We start from the raw sequence: 23,534 nt of genomic DNA, 5'->3' as shown, positions 1-23,534 counted from the left end.
ATCAGTGAAAATATTTAAGGCTGGGAAGTTAAAAGAGTGTTCACAGGTACTGCTGGTAAGAGTACCTATTGTTACAAAGAACCATCAAAATGTCTCAACCCACCCAAATGTTGGTTTCTAAACGCTATTCTCCAGTAAAAGAAACCAGGGTTCCTTGGAAAATAGCTGAACCTAGAGTTGGGGCAAATACAAATCAGACTAGAGTAAGTCCTTCATGATACCAGAGAATAAAGGAGTGAATAAAAACATAAGAAAGTAAGAAAGTATGTAGCTTGTAGCAGCAGAAGCTGTCAAAGGCCACTGAGAGCTCCCAAGAGCTAACTCTAGAACAATTGGAGCCCAAAATAAATAATAACACTATTGGTTTATAAATGAAAGAATAAAATTATTCACAAGTCCACACTGATGTAAACAAGTAATTGTATAAATAACTACATTGGAGAGAAGGGGTAACTCTTCCTTACAGGATAATTCCACTTGTAGCAATCTAACTTAGGAGACAATTTTTGAGATGTAGTTAAAGATTTACATATTCAAAGATGCTTACATGTTAATTTTAGCATTATTATAATAATTAAATATCTAAAATAATGGTTTCTCTTCTGATGAATTAGTTTATAGTCATTATAATTTTATTATTTCCAGAGAATATTTATCAGGAAATACTCATAATATAATGACATGCAGGATATTAAGAAGTACATCTGTTTTTATATTATGCACTCCAGTTTGGTTACTCTGTGTGTGTGTGTGTGTGTGTGTAAACACAAGATATGTTCAAATGTCTGATGGAAATAAAATAAAAATCGTATGCAATCCTATTTGTTTTCCTTCTCAAATTTTTAAAATTAATATTTCTAATAAAATTTTAAAATACAGGTAAATTGAGGAATATATCATTTAGTGAATGTATGTCTCAAATATCTTTGTCTGAAATAGTTTGGGGGGAATAGTATAGGTAAATTTGTGACTTTAGGTTGTTTGCTTTATATTAGTTCAGAAAGCCACTATGTATTAATTTCTTAACTGCATTGTTTTATGGGTAGAAACTGAAAGTGATTTTTCCCTAACTTAAGAGGAAGAGTAAAATAAGAATAATAAGCATTATTATTTTTATTATTTAATAAAAAGTTGTTATTAAATAACTGACTGAGCTAATCAATCCCACTCCAAATATGCAGTAACATCCATAATATATTTTAAGTATACTTGAGCACATACTCATTTGTAAGACGTCTATTTATCTTTGTTAAGCATCCTTTTATGTACCACTATCCTTGCCAAAACGTAAGTACTATACACAATCGTCTAACACATAAAATGTTAACAAAAGATTTAACTTAGAATTATTTGATAATACTGTATTGAATAATTTTGAGACCAAAGTATAGATTTCATTTTGCGCATTTAAATAGTGTCTTGTCTCCTAAAAATGTTTCTAACACAAAAAAGAATGGATGAAATAAACATGGATAAATAACAATGGATAATAAAATAGAAATAATAAAATCAGTTACAGGGCACTGTGTTGTAATTTGACTCTAACCATCTACAAAGTTGATCAAGTTGTGAATTCTACTTTGGGAGCAAATTCCACCTGGTTTTAGACTATATCCAAACAATGCTTTACATTCAAATGAAGGTGATTCATCTAATTTTACAGATGATTTATCTACCAAATGTTTTTACTTTTTAACTGGGAACTTTGATTGCACAGATACAATCTTCTGATAAAATATAAGATATGAATAAATGCATAATTTCAAATACTTTGGAACTCCATTCTCATCAATGAGAAGTTTTGGGGAACGTGAAAACAAAAAGATGTGGCAAAATTCAGTACCCTTTAATCTCTTAATTTTACTCACTAAAGATTATTATGCCTTGAACACCCATCAATGGACAAAACAAGTCACTAATATGGATTCTGCTTCTTTACCTCATTTTCCAGAGCACAGCACAGTGTCTGGCTCATCACTGATGGTCAATAAATATTCAATTAAAGAACATTGAAGTATACTAGTTCCTTTTGACATAAGTTATGGCAGGCTTTCATTTTGATTCATGTAAAGTTATGGACCTGGACTAGTTTCATTAATAAAACTGATATTATTTTTAAAACATTATAGAAAATCAGAAAAAAAACTGATATTATTTTTTTAAAATCCCCATATACAGTTAGATCAAGTAGAACATAAAGAACACCAGTGTAAACTTTCCACCTACATAACCGTACTCTAGAGGATTAGGACCATCTACAGTAAGCAAACTTTAGAAAGCCATTGTTTACAAAAGTGATTTGGAAATGGTTCTACTGTTAATCAGGTGATGAAAGATTGATGTTTCCCATAATTAAACTCCTGATGAAAATGTGAGTAATGAAAAATCAGGAAAACAAATTGAGAAAACAAATTTAATTTGATAAGCATCCATATTTTATTATGACTCATTTTCCTTAAGGAAAAGGAAAAGCAGATTTTGGAAGAAGAGGATAGGGCAACACTTTTTCTTTCCAAACACTTAAGCATCTAGCTGGGACCACTCTAAGAGCAGTTCTTACCATCATAGAGAAATGCAGGTATCTGTATTAGTTTTTGTTGTCAAAATTAATTAAATTAACGAAAAATTTTAACAAAAGAAGCCATTTATAGGGATGCAACTGTAGTGAAAATTTTAATTATCATGTTTGCTAGTCAATAAGCCATACATTTGAAAGTATCCCTCTCTCTCTCTCTATATATATGTGTGTGTGTGTGTGTGTGCGTGCGCATGTGTATGTGTGTGTGTCTATCTACAGAGACTAGACACCCACATGTGTATGCATATGTATGCATCTGTGTGTGTGTGTACATATACATACATCCATGAAAGTCTAGACCCTGTGAAAATATGTCTTTGGAATAACACACAAAAACATTCTTCTTATACAGAATTAAAACTTCTTATATGTTTTTGAAATAATTCACAAAATCACTCCTCAGAATAAGGCAAGGAACATTTTTATCATACTGACTTCTTTTCAGGAACCATTTTGAGATACTGTGTCCTGAGATCCCTCAAAGTTTCTAAGCGTTTTCAGATGCTTGTTTTTCTTCCTAATACAATTTTGGAGGAATGTGTAAAAGTAGATTAAACTATGTCAGACTCTTTAAAAGAAAACACTGTTCTCCTTTCAAGAGGGCTTTTATGAAGCAAAAGCAAAACAAAAACGAGCATTGCAAGCAGTTCTGAAAACACAACTGTGATGCAATATGATAAATAGCCTTCCATCACCCCAGCCAGGGCAGTGGAAAAACACTGTATCAGCACTTTCATCTAAGGCACTGTTGACTCCTCTTTTTTGATTCCACTGTATCTTGGCTTCCTCATTTTGCTTACTCGTCAATGACTGGAAAAAAAATGATTCCTTACCCTGTGGATGAGTTATGACGGAGTCCCCTAGAGAATGGCCCTTTTCTCCATCTTTGCCGCTGCCATCGTCTCCTTCACCGCTGCCGTCTCTTTCAATCAGTTTATCCACCATAGCAATAATGCAGTTCAGGCTCTTGCCCACGTGGGCCCACACCCTATCCTGAAAAGAGCATGAGTATCACTACACATTTTTATTGCAAAACCGAGATCAGGCAAAATCAGATGAATCCACCTGAGAGCAGCAGGTAGAGGAACAAATCATAAGGATGCAGACTGAGCAGCTCTAATACCCCCATTAATTTGGCCAAATTATGGATAGACAAGAAATCTACTTTCTCCTAATAAAGAATAACTTAAGTGTTGTGAATCTTTTTATTTAGTCCATTATTTTTCCTCTGTCATAAAGCAATGATGAACTACCGAACGGTATGAATCCATAATTGAGCACCAGTTATGACATTTTACGCTGGAGATGTCTATTTTCTTTATCAATACTTAGTAAGAAAGCAGAGATACACCAATATTTTTAAAGAATGACCGCCGCTTGCATTCAAACTTCTTATTTTTCTTTTTATTGTGATAATATATACATAATGGCAAAGATGACCATTTTAACCTTGTGGCCTGTCCTGTTGTGGAGCACAGGCTCCGGACGCGCAGGCTCAGCGGCCATGGCTCACGGGTCCAGCCGCTCCGCGGCATGTGGGATCCTCCTGGACCGGGGCACGAACCCGTGTCCCCTGCATCGGCAGGCGGACTCTCAACCACTGCGCCACCAGGGAAGCCCCATTTTAACCATTTTTAAGGGTACAGTTCAGCGGCATTAAGTACATTCACATTGTTGTGCATTCATCACCACCATCCACCTCCAGGAATTTTTCATCTTCCCAAACTGAAATTTTGTACCGTGTAAACATGAACTTCCCATTCTTCCTTCTCCCCGTCCCTGGCAACCACCACTCTACTTTCTGTCTCTAAGGATTTGACTGTTCTAGGTATTAGAAGTTCTTAAACTGTGATCTTCAGATCACTTCTAACAGAATGACTTAGAGAATTAAAATGCAGTTCCCGGGATGCCAAAAGTCAGTCAGAACAGCTTGGGATTAACATATACACACTACTATATATAAAATAGATAATCAACAAGGACCTACTGTATAGCACAGGGAACTCTATTCAATATTCTCTAATAACCTATAAGGGAAAAGAATCTGAAAAAGAACAGATATATGTATATGTATAACTGAACCACTTTGCTGTACACCTGAAACTAACACAACATTGTAAATCAACTAGACTCCAATATAAAATAAAAATTAAATTAAAAAAAAAGAACCATTGGGAATTCTAAGTTGAAATTTCGAGAAGCTCTTCAGGTGCTTCTGACCACACTAAGTATGAGAATTTCTACTGAATATTATGTGCTTCATCTACATAATAAGTCACTTTGGCTGATGTAGGTCTAAGAAGCAGCCCCTACCACTAAGGAGCCTCTCAGTCACTGGTCACTAATCTTCCTAAGTTCTGATTAGCAACCATTTCTGTCAAGGGCAACACATAACACTGAATTTTTTGAGTCATAAAAATTTCTATTTTTAAGAATAAAGATTTTAATATAGTTATCATCGTGGGAGCCAATCATTCCTGGCTTCCCTTCTTGCTTCTCTTTCCGCATCATTCAGATGGAGGCACTGACTCCCTATCTGTGATGTTAATTTTATGAATCCACCTGACTGGGTCACAGGATACCCAGATATTTGGCCAAAAGTTGTTTACGGGTGTGTCTGTGAGAGCATTTGCAGATAAAATTAGCATTTGAATTGGTGGACTCAATAAAGCGTTTTGACCCCTTCCCCCAAATGAGGGTAGGCATCATCTAATCCACTGACAGCCAGAATAGAACAAAAAGGTAGATGAAAGAGAAATTTGACCCTTTCTGCTTAATTGTTTGATCTGGGACATCAATCTTCTGCCCTCGGTGCTCTTTTTCTTTTTTTAATAACTAAAAAATTAACCTTTATTTTTTGATATCATTTATATCCAGTCAGTTTCCAAGTTTCTTCTTGTTTTTGTTTATAGCTGATTTGTTTAAATCCAGATCAAAATAAGATGTATGTGTTACATTTAGTTAGTAAATCTCTTGTCTCCTTTTTATTATGCCTCTCTCTCACTTTGTCACAGCTTACCCTTCCCCCTTCCCATATCCTCGGTGCTCTTGATTCTCAGGCTTTTAAGCCCGGACTGGAATCTATACCATTGGCTCCCCTGGTTCTCAGGACCTCAGATTCAGACTGAACTACACCTTCAGCTTTCCTGGGTCTCTAGCTTGCAGATGGCAGATCGTGGGACTTCTCAGTCTCCAAAATTGTGTGAGTTAATTCCTTATAATAAATGTTAATAAAACTCTTCATATATATGTATATTTGAATTTAGATTATGTGACGGTTGTCTTGTAAAGACTGAGTTAAGTTGAATAATTCAACCACATTAAACCAAATATGGGCGTGTACAGATATGCATACTAAAGCTGAGGGGGAAAGAGGGTTTAGTAGAAAAACAGCACATCCAAAGTTAGAAAAGGTCCGCCTATGTGACATGCTACCTATGATACCTTGGGAAAACCACCTCATTTCTGGGGACCTACAGTTGGTTCATCTACAGTTTAGAATGATGATTCTTGCCCTGCTTACCTCGCCATGCTGCAGTGAGAGGCAAATGACATGGTATCTATGAAAGTGCTTGGTAAAATTATTGCAGTTTGGCAAAATCACGTCCTATCCTTGCTGGCTTTCCTAAATGAATCAAGCTTGCTTTTTATAACCCTGTAATCTTGAGTATAAAGTATGCTATTAAACACAAGTAATCATAAAAATTTTCCCCTAAAGGAAGATCTCCTTTCCGCCAAAGAATTAAAAGCACTTTTCCTCTGCTATTAATTAAAGCAATCATATCCATAAATTACATGATTCTCTGCCTATTGTCTGAGAAAATGAGGAAGAAACCTCTGACACCTAAAAAGCTCATTACTTCCGGGATGAAATGCTGGAGAATGGCAAGCAAGCTGAGGACGTGACATCACTCATTGGAATTTGGTGAGGAGTCTATATTCCAGACCATATAACCAAACGAACTGGCTCCCATTCTGAATATGCCTTAATCATCACCATCACCTGCATCTTTCAGGCTCCTAAATTGAAAAATGAAGCAACTCTCTAGCTAATACGGGGAATAAACTCTACTACTGAGGGGAAAAAGGGGAGAAGTTTTCTCTTAATTTTCCAGATTAGCTTTGTATAGGAGATAGGTTTTCAACTCTCTTCCTGTTACCCACGTTGAAAGGAACTTATTTTGATCAAAGACGAGTAGTATTGCATGCTGTCTTTCTTGTGTAAAGGCATATAAGGGATGGATCACTGCTCTTAATCACATCTTTGAAGACTGTGAACATAACGGTATATAAGAAGATGATTTTACATTCTACTCCTATACATTGTTCTTCTTCCTTCGTAGATACCTCGGGTCACAGGATTCCACTGGGAGAAAAAGTAACCTTTGCAGTCAGTAGACGCATCTTTATTGGCATGAGGAACAAAGTCAAGCATGTTCACTGACCAAAACCAACAATCATATAGTAAAGGGTTATGTGGTAAATGGTAGCAAAACATTTAAGTCATGAAAATGCTTGGAGGACACACGAGCTGGGAGTATGTTTGTTGGGGGTGAGAAATAGAGCAGTTTCTCATGCAACACTAATACATGATTCATGCATAATCAAATACGCTATTGGGGGCATACTCAGCTGGAGGCCCCAAGCAGACTCAGGCTGTTCTTTATCTTTTGGAGATCAGATCCTGCCGAGCTAGTGGTGAGAGAACACTGAGCTTTGCCAGACGCTGCTTCCTTCTCTTTTATGGCATCAACAAAGTAAAGTCGCTGATTTACTTTTCTGTCTCTCACATTTGACTATGACTTATTTGAGAGCTGTGTCCTCACTACACTGCAGAAGGCCTGGAAGAAAGGCAGAGAGAGAGATAAAGAGGGAGCCAAGGATGGAGGAGGAGAGAGAGGACTCCAACCCAAAGGCAGATTGAGGGTTGCTATTTACATTCAACTGGTGTATGAACATTAGCTAACTTAACTCTCAAAAACCATCACATATGGTCAATAGTATTGACTTAGTTTTTAGAGATGAGGGAACTTCAGGTAAGAGATGTTGAATAATATTCAATATTAAAATGGTAGACTAGAAATTCCATTTTGATTCCAAAGACTTGATTCTTCCCCTATAGTTTCCCACAGCATTCTGGTACCCAGTAGGAATTGCTCTTCATGAAATTACTAGAACTTTGGGGACAAGCCAGACAGAGGAAGCCTGGGGAGAGGGAGCCCAGGAAGAACCAGGTATAGGTGTGTGTCACCTCACAGGAGTAAGATTAGGTTTTGGTTATCTGAGATTTGAAAATGAGCCCAATGGCAAATTCTGAACTAAGAGATTACTCTAGAAAAAGGACAGGCTGGTCCCATGTACCAGCAATCACTTGGAGCAATCACTTGGCTAATGGATCAATCAGCTTGGGTCAAAGGACATAAGTGGCCAGTATTAATAGAGGACAGTGTTAGCATCAAGGTCCCAGATCCATTCATCAGCCTGGGATGTAAAACAGGGAGTGCGTTACAGGGAGGAAAGGTGATACTTCACTTTGCAGGAGATAATTATGAATTATTATTAATTCCAAGCAAGATCATTATTTTGGAGTTAGGATGCTAAAAATGGGTAGGCAAAGATTCTTGAAGATGTACCTTGAATATCTGATTTCTATCCTAAACAAGCCGCTTTCTATAGTATCTCTGTGAAAACATATGCACAGAGGAAAACAACCAGCGAAACTCCATTCTCATTCTAATGATTTTTTATTCATGAGGTCAGTGCATTTAGGAGATTCTTTTTGTTTAGATTGCTGGTGTGGCTGGGACCCACTCAACTTTCTTCCCTACTAAAATCATGAAGAGGAAAGGCTGCTTAGGGGGGAGAAGACAATCAAGGCGTAAGAATGTGGCCGCACTACATGGTACATCCAACCCCTCCCCTTTCCAGGCCAGGGAAGAATGATCAGTCTCCAGATTCCGTTTAGCCCCTCAGCCACAGGAGAGGTTTAGAAACGAAACCAAAATAACAACCAAATAAAACAACACAACAACCTATCAGAAAAGAAGATTGCTGGTCCCCCCCCGCCACAAATAGCAGTCATTAGCCTGCTATTGAAGGAAGTAATGGAAAATTGGCGGGTTAAAGTCTAACCTTTATTAAATGGAGCTTAATGTTGTCCTTGACCTGAATACAACCCAACTTCTTGAAGGTGAAGTGGCTGTCAACTTTGGCTCAGCAATGAAGGCAGAAGTCAGTGGGGAATAAACAGCAATATTTATGCCATTCCGAGTCAGGTGCTGATCTTGGTTCTTATTGATTTCTGGGTTAGGACCTAAGCTAACATGCAGGTCAAACCCAGTGGCGGTAGATGCACACATTTGACGGACGTAGCCAGGAGTAGCCAGGGGGCCATTACACCTGGCAGAGTGAGCCACGAGGGCAGGGAATATGGTGCTTTCTCAGCATGTCACACATTTATGAGCTTGGTGGCATCGAGAGACATCCTGACTGCTTTGGATCAGCAGTTAACTTTAAAAAAGAAAAAAAAAAAAAGTTCAGCAATGCTTAGCTGATCAACTCTTCTAGGGACAACTTTTGATCAGCAAGAATGTAAAAAGGCTAAACCAGAGCTGATATGAGGGCCCTGTTGTATCTTTATCTCCACGCACAATTTGTCATTACCAATTTCCGAACACTTTGATTAGAACCAGTTAGGAAATTAACAAGGCCGATCTCATCTTTAAAAAGAAGCTTCAGTCTATCTTTGAGTTGATTGAGAGCAATTTGCACTATACTGGCCTGGTTCCTCCACACTGCAAACCTTCGCTCTTTCCATAGCTTGATAGCTCTGCTCTCTGAATCCTAACCTTACCCAGACTTTTAGGTGAAAGGAGTTGTACATAAAATACTTTATGGTCCAAATTGGCACACGTATGGCCCAAGCTGCATGATACACACATACCTACACACACACACAGAAACATACACATACATCATGTCCGCTAAATATAGCCAGATATGTGGCATCCATCAGAATTAAGTGAGATTCCCCAACCTTTGCTTCTCATTGATCCTGCTGCTTAATTTCATCCACCTACTCATGTAAAAATCCCTGACCTTGGTTTCCCAATGAACACACTGCTGGCCTCACTCTGAAATTCAGTTCCTAGTGACACGAGTGGACACAGATGGTCAGCCACTGTTTCTCCAGCAGTGACCTCTCCACAGTCCCTGGTTTGGATCTTGCCCAGACCCATACGATTAGCTCTCACACGATCAGGTCTACACTTCATCTTCGCTGATCGTCACGCTCGTGCCATCACTCCTCTGTTCAAAAGGAGGCTTAGTACTGCAGCAAGTATTCACTCTTCTCTCAGCCTAGAGGCACCTCTGTAGTTGGGTTGACCTAGATAATTCTACATGTTTCTCTTTAGTCTTCAAAATGAAAGCTTCACCCAGGTCAGTCTCCTTGCTGTCCTAGAAACATACTGCTGATTAGCTGAACATGCATTTTCTGGGCATCTGCTACCTGCCTGCTGAGTGCTGAACATCAAAGATATGAAGGAAACCTTGGAGGAACTAATATTTCTAACGACATATACTGCTTTATAGGCTTCAAGTGCCTTCTCCCTTACCTTCCATCAATCCAAATTCTCACCATTTCCAAGAACTATTCATGCTACTCTCTCTTTGCTTAACTTTTATTTTCTTTCTAATAGACAGTGGGCTCTATGAGGGAAATGCCTATTATTTATTCATCCTTTTATCCTCAGGTCATAGTACTTACCAGGTGATAGTTAATAAAAGAATGAATAAAGGAATGAAGGAAGGAAGGAAAGGAAGGAAGAAAAATAAAGGAAGGAAGAAATGGTTTTTTCTATAGACAGTGGGCTCTATGAGGGAAATGCCTATTATTTATTCATCCTTTTATCCTCAGGTCATAGTACTTACCAGGTGATAGTTAATAAAAGAATGAATAAAGGAATGAAGGAAGGAAGGAAGGAAGAAAAATAAAGGAAGGAAGAAATGGTTTTTTTATCTTCTTCAACCCTCACATAACTTCTCTCTTAATACTTTTGACATTGTTAATGTGTATCACATACCCACCTCTGCTCTGGGAATACCTTTCAATAGTATCTCTGCTTGTTTTATGAGTGCTGGCCATTCACTTGAATTAGATGATATGGCTGTTGAGGTCAGGATCCATTTTTGATGCTTAATTTGTTTTCCCCCAAGTACCTATAGCACTGCTTCACATTACTGATGCTTAAATAACATTTGTTGATTGACTTAATAGCCTGCTACTTAGCAGTAGAAATAAATTAAGATACAACTCTAAGAAGTATTAGCACATGTATCTTCAAATTGAAGTTAGAATTAAGCTCATATTCTGAATGGTTGAGTTCACCCTAATATGTGTCACATCAAGCTAAAGTTTTCAATTCAGTGAAAATATGAAATAAAGCTCTTGTTTAATAATAAATAAAAATAAATCACTGATTGACTAAAGATGTTAATTTTAAATTGGTAATTGCGTGTCAGCCACACACCATCAAATAGTCGTACAACTGGCTGAATTATATGACATCAGTGAGTGTGCTGCATGCAACCAATTTCCAGGACTGATTGTTTTTTTTCACTGAATGTACCCTGATATAGCAAGACAATAGTCTGCCTGTATAGATCTCGGCATTTCTTTTAACTATTCATTAAATTTGGTGTATTCAAAAATGTCTACTTAGGAATAATATCTCACTATTCACATCAGAATGTATTAAAGTTTAAAGGCACTTGATTTAAATGTAATCATACATTTCTAAAGTGTGTGTATGCCAGTTTGCATAATCATTATATACAGGCATATCAAACTATCTGACACTGAACCAGGCATTGCAACAATCAGCAAAGTACCCAAGGAAGATGATACGATCCGTTATAAAACCACAGGAAAATCACCGTTTCATGAATAAGAAGAAAATATCTCTGTTAAAAACACTGATTTGAGTTGGAAGATGAATTGCTGATTCAGCAAATCCATCCGTTCACTTATTCTGACTAATTCTGAAAAATACATTGAACTGGTATGTATAAAACACTGTATTAGGTGCCATAAAACAGGGGGCTGAAGGTGAATGTATTAATTGCATGTGGGAAAACCTAGAAATTGGTAGGATTTCATGAATACGCATGCCCATAAAGGTCTCCTTTGGGGTTTCTCCTCTTTATTTATTAAAAAAAAACTTTTTTTAACATCTTTATTGGAATAGGACATTTGTACATTTTGACAGTCGTGCACTTTGCCTAATCACCTTTTGTGGACTTTAATATCAGATAAGTATTCGGAGCACATTTCTCCTGGGTGAAATGGACTGGAGAAGGTCAGGAGGGTTTCCCATCCGTCAGGAAAACAGATGCCAGAACACTTGTCATTGCCATACAGAGAACAACTGGCCTAATTCTCCCTGTCCTTTCTGATGGGGAGAATAGATGCTTTCAATGGCCCCTCCTCATAGCAAGATGAACAAAACCAGGCAACCCTATTAGGCGTGACGTAGGAAGGAAAAAGAAAGAGCTGGGACAAGGGGAAGATAGTTGCTTCCAATTCATATTTGCAGGTAAACATCTGAAATTATTTCTGTGTAACCGGGCCCTTTGTAATCGGCACATGAAAAATCAAATAAAATGAAAATCACCACCACTGGGTTTCTGGAAGCTGCTGGAGGCCTTAACTCATCATGTTCTTAACTTTGGTCATGTCTGATGATGTTTTGTGTCCATCCTGAATTTTCACCACTTTCTATGTTTGAAGATAATTGTGAAGATGACTTGGAACAGTCACCTCAGAGTTGATTATGACTCTGGGAAATATCCACTAAGGAGAGAGGGATTTAACTGGGTACTTTTGATTGGAAGAGAGAAAGAAAATCCTCCAAAAAATTCATGGATTCTAATGGAGGAAAAGGTACCTGACATGGTGCAGTTATATTAAATTTAATTGTTCCGTTTCCAGCCAAATAAGAAGGTAGACAAGAAAAATAACTTGAGGGGAAATTTCAAAGTTATTAATTTATTCTACAGATGAGTATTGGGTACCTTTTATGGACAAGTGCTCTGCACATAAACACAAAAGTGAGCACAACACTGTCTTTGCCCTTTAGGAGTTTATAAAGTTGATGAGCACATGGAAGAAACAGATATATAAACAACTGATTATAATTCAGCGTTCACGAGGCTGTGTGATCATGGGGTGCAACAATAATGCTTTAGGGCTTCCCTGGTGGCGCAGTGGTTGAGAGTCTGCCTGCCGATGCAGGCGACACGGGTTTGTGCCCCGGTCTGGGAAGATCCCACATGCCGCAGAGCGGTTGGGCCCGTGAGCCATGGCCGCTGAGCCTGCGCGTCCGGAGCATGTGCTCCGCAACGGGAGAGGCCACAACAGTGAGAGGCCCACATACCGCAAAAAAAAAAAATAATAATAAATAAGTAAAAATTTTATTTTTATTATACAAAATGTTTTGGAGTTGAATGCATACATATGTATATATACATACATCTCTATCTGTGAATCAATAACAGAAAATTTGGAGATAAATGGCCCTATTTTAGTGGACATTTTACTGATTCACGTAACTAAGTCATAAGGTATTGCTTTAGAAAAGATAAATCACAGATTAGTATCCAGTTGTCTATAAGAATTCATTACTTTTAAACAATGAGAATGATTTATTTCCTTCTTATTAAGGTCAGGTCAATGGTTTCACATAGCATAATTCTAGGCAGCCAGAGAACTGAACAGAATTGCTTTGGAATATAAATTTGCATAGGTACCTCTGCATTATGCATGACCTTAACTATCTTCCTTAACTAGAGGTAAGGTCTAAGATGGAGACAGAAGCTGGCAAGAGAAGTTGAGAATACAGATCACTGCAGATTGTTTGTGGAGGAGGAAACCGGCTAGATAAGTTTTGTCCTTAACAGTTAGTAATATTTTGCAGCCATGTATGCTCACTGCTACCAATATAAATAGCTCTATCAATACTCCTGTCAGACTGAAACATTCATATTTGTTCTACACATCATTAGAGAAAGGTGTAGTAGAAAATGAACTGTGAGAAGTTGGTAAAGAACATACCAGAAAGATGTAAGTCTTATTCCAAAATTCAATCTTCGGGAATACTGAGTTACAGAGAAACCACAATTTTTTTCAGGTTGTACAGAGACTTTATTCAGAGGATGTCGGACATAAGTATTACTGAATTTGTGCTATTGTTTCTATGAAATGACTGAAAACATATATGGATTAATGCGAACCATCTATTGTGCTTATGTGACATAAACACATTTTGCCATAATAATACATAGCAAATGTTCTCCTAGCTTAAGAATGGAAACTAATTTTAAATCTGATTTACATTTACAACATGACGAAGGGAAATTAAGTGGCTAATCTGGATGCGGAATCGTTGCCTGATATACAAATGTAGTTCAACTGAAAAATGGGTTTGGGATATGGCTAAATAATAACAGTTTTCTTAGTCCTGCACTTTGCTGGAATGGATCAGAATATAAAAGATCAGAAGTGTATCTTTTTTCTTTAACAATTACTGAATGAGGGCAGGCAGATTTAGTCCCAAACCCGTCAGTGTAGTAATGTTGAAGTTAAATCACAGTGTTCTAGAGAACAGCATAATTACTGGAAACCACAAAAACTGGGTCAACTTCATACTTTGGTTGGTTGACATGCCTTCACATTTTGGACAAACTAATCTTGGAATCCCAGCTGTTGGGAGCATCTGTTGTAGAGATGTAGCAACAGAAAAGCAATATGTCATCTTTACCAGCTAAAAGATGAAGAATGCGATATTAGTCTATTTCTTTGCACAGATTGTCATAAAATCCCAATATTCCTCTGCGGTTTAATTGTTTACTACCTTTTCACGAAAATAAACCTTTAAAGCTCTCAATTATTTAATAAGTAAAATTCAGCAAATAACAGACATTTTTTGGGTCAGTGATCATTTTAGTTTCAATCTCTTCCTTACTGACTAGATAATTATTATCCAGATTCATATGTCATCATTTTTGCCAACAAACAAGCTGAACAGAGAAACACCTTCTCACACTGATAGAGAGTTAACAGAGATTCTCCTGACCTCCAAAAGAAAGGTGTTTTATAGGCATCAGCTCAGTAGAACTCAAGAGTAATTTACTAACATGAACTTACTTTCCAAATATTTATTATTAGAAGCTAAATGCAGTTGTTCAAGTTAGGTAGTTGTTAAACCTACAGTCCCTACCAGAAATTAAATAAAACAGATTTTGTAAAATGGAACTACTTTAATCTTATGTGCAAACCTAAATCAACCTACGTGATCAGAGAATATTTTTGTATGTCACAGAAACCCAATTAAATTAATTGTTTAAAACATTGAATTATTTCAGGAAGTTGACTAGACTTGTAATCAGTGCTGAAACTTTTCTAACAATTAACTAAGAAAAGTGGTACACAAAATTATGTTTCCAATTCATTTAATAGCACAGTCTCTAAAGGCATTTCTAATTAGCTACATTTTCTTTGGATTTACTCAACTTTTCAAAGTTAGATAAAGATTTGAAAATAATGTTAAATGGTTATGACTTTGGTGAATTTTTTTAAATAAGGGATTTCCATCTCTTAACAAAGGGATATTTGTAATAGAAAGTGGTTGCTAAGGAACGTCAATAAAAATTGTTATATAACAATCAAACTTGGTTATTGTTTGCAAATAGAGTAAAATTATATTAGGAGAAGAGAGTTAGAAGTAACTTTTCTGAGTGGGAAAGATTTTCCTTGTAACTGTGATAAATTTATCAGAGCATTTATATGCTTTCTAGAAATAGTGGGTTCTGGAAGAAACTCAGAAATTGTGTGAAAGGAGGTAAAGAGGAAGATGCAGATCATTATTACCCTACCCTAACCAAAAAACCCTGGGAAACTCAGAAGGCACTCCTGCATCAACTGGAAAAAAAATCAGGCAGACTCTTTCCTACCAAGGTATTCCCAAGTGAATGACTGAAGGTGAGTCAGCATCCATGCAGACTCCTACTGGAATACTGGCCGGCCCTCACAAGCACTGGAATTTCCTATTTCTTTCAAATGTTGATAATAAGCGCTCTACCCATTTTCTTTGGTGCCTATTCGAAACTTTCACCACTCTCCTCAGCCTGTCCTCTCTGCCCTCTTCTGAACATGGTTCTGCTTTTATAATAAAGGAAGTCATGCAGGTTAATATCTAAAATATAAAAAGAACTCATATAATTCAATAGCCAAAAACAAAACAGAACACATAATTAAAGATAGGCGGAGGAACCGAACAGACATTTTTCCAAAGAACACACAAAAAGGTGCTCGACATCATTAATCATCAGGGAAATGCAAATCAAAACCACAATGAGAGACACCCCACACCTGTTAGAACAGCTGTCATCAAACACATAGTAGATAACAAGTGCTGGCCAGGATGCGGAGAAAAGGGAACCCATGTGCACTGTTGGCGGGAATATAAATTGGTGCAGCCATTATGGAAAACAGGATGAGGGTTCCTCCAAAAATTAAAAATAGAACCACCTTATAATCCAGCAATTCCACTCCTGGGTATATATTGGAAAGAAACAAAATCACTGTCTCAAAGAGATACCTGCACCACCATGTTCATTGCAGCATTATTTATAATAGTTAAGATATGGAAACAACCTAAGTGTGCATCGACAAATGCATGAATAAAGAAAATGTGATGTATATATATATATACATATATATATGTGTGTGTGTGTGTGTGTATATATTATTCAGCCATAAAAAAGAAGGAAATTCTGCTGTTTGCACCAACATGGACGGGTCTTGAGGGCATTATGCTAAGAGAAATAAGTCAGACAAAGAAAGACAGATACCATGATCTCACTTACACACAGAATTGAAAAAAATACAAACTCAGGGCTTCCCTGGTGGCGCAGTGGTTGGGAGTCTGCCTGCCGATGCAGGGGACGCGGGTTCGTGCCCCGGTCTGGGAAGACACCACATGCCGTGGAGCGGCTGGGCCCGTGAGCCATGGCCTCTGAGCCTGCACGTCCAGAGCCTGTGCTCCGCAACGGGAGAGGCCGCAACAGTGAGAGGCCCGCGTAACGCAAAAAAACCAAAAAACAAACTCATAGAAACAGAGAATAGATCGGTTGTTGCCAGAGCTGAGGAGGGGGAGACAAAATGGGTGAAGGGGGTCAAAAGGTACAAACTTCCAGTTATGAGATAAGTAAGTCCTAGGGATGTAATGTAAAACATGGTGACTAAAGTCAACAACACTGTACTGTATATTTGAAAGTTGCTAAGAGAATGGGTCTCAAAGTTTTCATCCTAAAAAAAGAAAATTGTAATCCTATGAGGTGATGGATGTTTAAATATATTGTGGTGATTATATATATGTATAAAATCATTTTGTTGTACACCTTACACTAATGCAGTGTTATATGTCAGTTATAGCTCAATAAACCTGGAGAAAAATATTTCAAGCAAAGAACAAAGAAGCCATCCAGGCCCACGCACCCTCACAAAAGTAAAATCCATTTTTACACCTTCCCTGCGGTCTCAGCTGAGGAGCACACTTCTACCCAGGACTCGTCCTCCACCTGCCTGCTTGAATTGATCATCTTCTCTTCTTTGCAAGGACCTTGTTCTATCAGTAATAGCCTCTCAGTCTCTTAGCCTCTTACATGGCCTTTGGAGTAACAAACACAGTCAATTTCACGACCTTTAAAACAAAACAAGTAAGCAACACACACACACACACACACACACCACCTATGTCAGCTAAAGTGTTCCTGTCTAAAGGGTCACCTCATCTTCTTTCTCATATTGTTAACTCCTATTCACATTTATATCTCAGGAATTACTTCTGGAGATCCCATCCTGACCACCAGACTCCCACTTCATCCTGTGTATAATCCTAAGTTGCACTGTCATTGCCATTGGTGTCTCCAGAGTCCTGAATAGGTCATGGAGCCCTCGCAGCCGTGGGCGGGTCACCTATGTTTCCCCAGCATGTGGCACAGTGACCCAGACAGAACAAGGGCTCAGTAACACCTACTGCACCAAATGCTTCACCATAGACCTCAACTCACCATGTTTCCTACTCTCTCCCACTTTCCCATCATAAAAAGTTTCTGTATTTAAAATGTTGATCTGAAGTCACATTAGCAGAGTCAACCTTTTCCCACCTGTCTCTCTCCATCCCTATCACAACATTTTAACTATTTATTAACATATTTTTATCTACCTCTAGACTCTGAGCTCTAGGACCTAATGATCTGACTTATCTTCCCTTTTGGAGCACCTGTGGATATAGAAGTTCTCACAAGTTATCTAAAAGGAGGGAGGGAAGGAGAGGGGCGATTGGAGCCACAGGAGGTGGGTAAGGTGTGGGAGTGTGTTTGCATAACACAATAAGGTGAAAATTATGAAAACAAAAGATACCCAGTTCCAAAACTCTCCCTCGACTTAATAAAAAATGGCAATCATTTGTCAAAAAGTTTACTGTATGTTTATTTAAATGAAATACAAGTTTTATATCTACCCAAACTCTTTCAAATTCACATTCCGAATTTATGATCTACCCCATTTCCCCATTTATCTCAAGGAGTAGTATTGATCTTCATAATAAGATTATATAATTTACATATCTTAAAAAAGAAAACATACAGCAATAACATTAAAGTAATACAATGCATTGGCCTGGGCTTTTCCAGGTCATGGGGCATTATCACACAGGTAAATCATTTATCTTAGGACCACACTAAGAGCTAAACAGAACAGGTGCTGTTATTTTCACTTTACAGTTGAAAAAAATTGAACTTCAGAGAGGTTAAGAGGTATGCACGCCTTGGAGCTATGAATAAATTGAAGAAGAAGGTGACAGTAAAAGGAAGAAATATTAGATTTGCTCTTTTGAAAATGATGCAGTGGGAGAAATGCAATCTTAATCAGCAACGACAAATACTTAATCAGCATTTACCTCATGGAGCCCAGCTCTGTCTTTCCTGTGATAGAACTTTTATCAAAAGAAAGAGCAGGTATCACTTCACAGCACTTCAGACAGCAATTTTTTTGAGAGGCCTGCGCCTTTCAAATAATTTACTACCCAAACACTTTTAAATTTAGGGTGGCAGGAAAAGTAATCGTTAACTATTTAACATCTAATACAGCTAGCATACTACAGCATTTTCTTGGTTTAACATATTCAGTAAAGCGTTTCCTTCTGTGTGTGTGTGTGTGTGTGTGTGTGTGTGTGTGTGTGATGTGCATATACTTCAAAAGGTTCTTGGATAATGAATATGCATTGATTCAGGAAAAACACACTGTTCCCTCTCACCCAGAGACAGAAACCTTGATTTTCTCCTGTCTTATTCTGCCCACCTACAGTTCCTATCACCATGTTGGCTTCTTTGGTTTATGCGTCTTTGCTAGTTATTTTTTCAGATGCTTTTAGGTGGCCATTCTCCTGCCAATTTTAGAGCCACCTGGAGCAACATCTTTTTTTTTTTTTTTTTTTTTTTTTTTTTTGCCGTAAGTGAGCCTCTTACTGTTGTGGCCTCGCCCGTTGCGGAGCACAGGCCCCGGACGTGCAGGCTCAGCGGCCATGGCTCACTGGCCCCCCCGCTCCGCGGCATGTGGGATCTTCCCGGACCGGGGCACGAACCCGTGTCCCCTGCATCGGCAGGCGGACTCTCAACCACTGCGCCACCAGGGAAGCCCTACATCTTGTTTTTTTTTTTTGCGGGACGTGAGCCTCTCACTGTTGTGGCCTCTCCCGTTGTGGAGCACAGGCTCCGAGGATGCGCAGGCTCAGCGGCCATGGCTCACTGGCCCACCCGCTCCGCGGCATGTGGGATCTTCCCGGACCGGGGCACGAACCTGTGTCCCCTGCATCGGCAGGCGGACTCTCAACCACTGCGCCACCAGGGAAGCCCGGCGCTACATCTTTTTAAAAAAAATAATAGAACCCATGAACAAGAAGAATTTAAGAGATCTTTGTGTCCACTGCCATATAAATGTTAACACTTTTTCAAGTGTGTCCAGAACTTACACGCTGGATTGCACCAATGAAAATACTTGTTGCATCTAAGGAGTAGATTATGGATGATTATTGAGTTATTTCCTAAAAACCAATTTTAATGGTTTATATTACCTTGGCAATAAATAAGAAAAAGTATTGATATTATAGAGTCTTGCAACTGTGGCATTCTTGCTTTGATGACATTTCTTGGAGATATTTATTCTTTGACTGCATTATATATATATAAAATATATATAATGTATATGTTATATATAGAAGCTATTTGAGAGCAAATAGGTTTTCACGTCAAGTAAATGTGATCAGGAATAAAAGTTTCATTTTATCATTTGCCCCTGAGGAAAAATGTAACCTATTTATCCACAATCTGTATTATGACTGCTTTCCGACTTGTTTTCATAAAAAGCAGAGATTTTTTTTTTTTTTAACATTCTTGCTTTACTTTTCAGGACTAGACACGGAGAGGCAGGCTATGTAAAAAAAAAAAATTAAAAACTTACCCACTCTTCCTCATCGTAGTCCGAATGATGCGGTATGGAGTCCTGCTTTCTCATCGGCGGGGGTGGGTCCTGGGAACTGCTCTCCTCTGTGCTGTTCTTAGGAGAGGGCGGCTTCTTAAGGACACCTCCTGGCCTGGCAGTGTAAAGTGCTAGAAGGGCACTTCTGACCAGCTGATCCTTGAAGGCATGTACGAAAAGCTCTGTCTGGAAAGAAATTGACAGGGCTTCAGCACAGAGCTTTGAAAAGGTCAGTGGCAGATTTGCTGTCACTTAAGTGGTGTGGATGGTGGAAAAAGTGCAGGCAACAAAGAGAGAAAATGATTCATACCTATCAATGGAAAATAGTTTGGTTTGGATTTCCGCCAAGGCCTTGAGTCCTATTCTAAAGTTAATGCTGAGGTTCTATATGCATTGTAAACACCATCTGTCTCCTCAGCCCACTCTCTTTTAGTTCCAGATCCTGTCTTTGGAGATGTATTTCACTGGGGATTATCATTTGAACACCATCTCCCTGCTGTGCCTTTCAAGTAATTCCAAATACACCTTTAAAGAAAATGTGATCAGACTATGTTTATTTTGTATTTTAAACAGAGTTAAAGGCTAAAGAATGACATATCTCTTCAAAAATAAAAAAAAAATAGAGGCAGGAGACCTTTTTTTCTTTTTAGCATCATGGACAGATTTCAGCAGTAGAGCTGACATAGGCAGTCTTCCCCATGAAAACATTTGGCTTTTATTCCCCATTACTACCCTCTAAACTGTCTCCTCCACCAAACGGTTTCGGTAGCGTTCAGTGCTAACGAGCTTACTATGCATCTTGCCATGTAGGTTTTACAAGCTGGTGGTAAATACCTAGTAAGTACTATGGTAATGATGGCTTTCCAACAATAAAGAACTTTACAGCTGTACTCTGCAATTTCCGGATGAAATGTTTCATGGCTTCACCCTGTTATACTCTGCAGGGTGCAGTAATTGATTTTCTGTATTATAGTACACTTAACATACACGTGGCCTACCAATCTGTTTAGAGAAGTAACTCAAGCACTGACCCACATTGTTAACATATTTATGCTTTGTAATCTGTTGGGAAGGGGCCCTTTAACCCATAGCATTATTTTGAATCACAGATCATTTACTGAGACACTCCTGGATATAATGCTGTCTTCACCAATGCTGTAACTCAAGGCAATCATTTATTGGTGCTCTCTCAATATGTAGTCAGCAGTGCCATGCTCAATAATTGTTACTAAATTGTCTCTGAATCTCCCTGTTGTGAGTGTGGACAATTACAGAACACCAGTTAAACCAAGTTCAAAATAAGCAACTAATTAATAAGACCCTGTCATACCTGCATAGTTATATCTTTGCAGTGGATCGTGAAATTCTAGAGCTAGAAGGGAGCTGAGTGGACCTCTTCACTAACCAGATAAAAAAACGACGAAAAAAGTGTGATGATCTGTTCTAGGGCAGACTGCTGATTGGCAGCACAAAGGGGAACAGAGTCAAAGTTTTCTAACAAATTCAGCAGTATTTTCCTTACTCCACACCATGCACCATGACCCTCAGCCTCGATCCTTCTGTCCTTCTTCCCCTTCTTCTCTAACTCTGGCTCCCCATGTGTTCTGAACATCTACCAGCTCTCATAGTTAACTGTGTCCACAATTGCTGATGTTAACTCTCCGCCCCGTGAAATTTTAATGGATGTTTTAAACACTCTTTTAATCTGTTAGTCATATTGAAGGCACTTTGAAGGTAAGTAGACAAGAAATATGGTAAAAAGAGGCTATATTAGAATAAGAGGTTGGAAAATAATTTTATAATAACTAAGAAAATAAAAATAAGGCAGAGTTCTTTTCATTAAAAGAACGGATGAAAAAGTTGGCTAGACAGTACAAGTCAGTATAGTTATAGCAAAATGGGGGAACATGCTGTTTACATAATTTTCCAGACAGCATGGATGTGTCTGTCAATGTGAATTTAAATATTAAAAATGTGAATTTACTTCCACTCAGCTTAACCTAACTATTTCTTTCTTGATAGTTTCTTCTTGATAATTTCTTGATAAATTCTTCTGATTTATTTTTGGAGCAAAACAGATTGACTTCTTTGACTTCCTGCTACTACAGCTCCAGTCTCCATAACACTCACTAATTACTATGCAGCTGAATACTATTCAAACCCAATGAAATTTCCTATGGTTCTTGTAATCACCACTATTTCTTCCCATAGCATGCACACACAGAGTTTCCTCTTAATTTACTCAAATCTCATTTGGGTTGATTTAGCACCAAAGACATGGGAGATAATACAGTAGATTCTTGCAGTTTTACAACCTAGAATTTGGGGGGAGGGTAGCTGAATATAATGCACAAAATATTAAACACAATAAAAATTAAAACAATAAAAGCTGATCTTCTACTTTGTGTGTATACTGAAACATGTAACTGACGCCTTGGAAACTCTCTGGATCACCCAGATCCTGTGCATAGAATCGTATTCTGTTAGAAAATAGCAAAATATTCCATTGCAATTTCCATCATGACCTGGAAAAAGTCTTAATTTTCTTGACTGGTATTACTTGGTAAAGGTAGACCAATATAGACCCAGGTGTTTTACCATCAAAATAAATCAGCTTGAAGAGATTAAGGTAGTCACACAATCCCGACACATGTGTATGTTGCTGTTCTTACAACTGAGATAATACCAGGGAAGTTACGCATCAGGGAAGGAGGTGACCACGTCTCTCTGAGCTGCCTATTGACTCAGAGTTCCGAAAGCCTTTTTCCTTTTCTTACTTAGCTCCAACTATAATAATGAAAGAAGAAAGGCTGACTAAATATTATTGTAAGGGTGGGCAAAGCAATTAATTTAAATTATCAGTGTAAGATTATAGTAAAAAAGCATAAACTCTGAACCCAAGGCAGATCTATTTCATTAGTTCTATATTTAAAAAAGAATAAGAAAAGAAAATGTTCTCTTGCCTTTCTGCCATTTGTCCAATTCATATGCTCATACAAGTATCCTTCAAAGTAACACACAGAATTATCTGCAAGTACAAAACTACTAAAAATTACTTCTCCTGGGGATACATTTCCTAGTTTCCTGAATACTAATGCCAGGGGAATTGTTAGAATATGTTCATTTAAAAACACTCTTTTAAACTAGAGAACTCAACAAATTAAGCAAAGTCCCATTCTATTTAGAATTTCCTTAGAGTCACTGAAAAAATTCAAGGCCATGCCTAATCTCACCTGCAGTACAAAATACCATAAACAAGTAATTATCATTTTAGTAGTCATGTATATGGAAAAAAAAGAATCCTGCTTATTTTAAAATTTGATAAGCTTTAATTATTTCATAGTGTTATACTTGACA

The 23,534-nt window shown here is 37.9% G+C and overlaps 1 protein-coding gene across 1 annotated transcript in view; it reads right to left on the bottom strand.

Annotated features, from left to right (window-relative positions):
* The window catches only part of INPP4B (inositol polyphosphate-4-phosphatase type II B), a 480,337-nt gene that overhangs the window by 94,438 nt on the left and 362,365 nt on the right, over nt 1–23,534 (bottom strand). The window contains exons 16-17 of the mRNA XM_024736048.1: nt 20,160–20,363; nt 3,412–3,571 (exon numbers count right to left, since the gene is read on the bottom strand). Of these exons, the coding sequence (XP_024591816.1) occupies nt 3,412–3,571; nt 20,160–20,363 (364 nt within the window). The remainder of the gene's footprint in view (nt 1–3,411; nt 3,572–20,159; nt 20,364–23,534) is intronic.

The sequence above is a fragment of the Neophocaena asiaeorientalis genome, unplaced genomic scaffold (genome assembly GCF_003031525.2).
Source record: "Neophocaena asiaeorientalis asiaeorientalis breed wild unplaced genomic scaffold, Neophocaena_asiaeorientalis_V1.1 scaffold7, whole genome shotgun sequence".
NCBI lineage: Eukaryota > Metazoa > Chordata > Mammalia > Artiodactyla > Phocoenidae > Neophocaena > Neophocaena asiaeorientalis.
The sequence above is the reverse complement of the archived record's forward strand: the minus strand, read 5'-3'. Positions and strand labels throughout refer to the sequence as shown.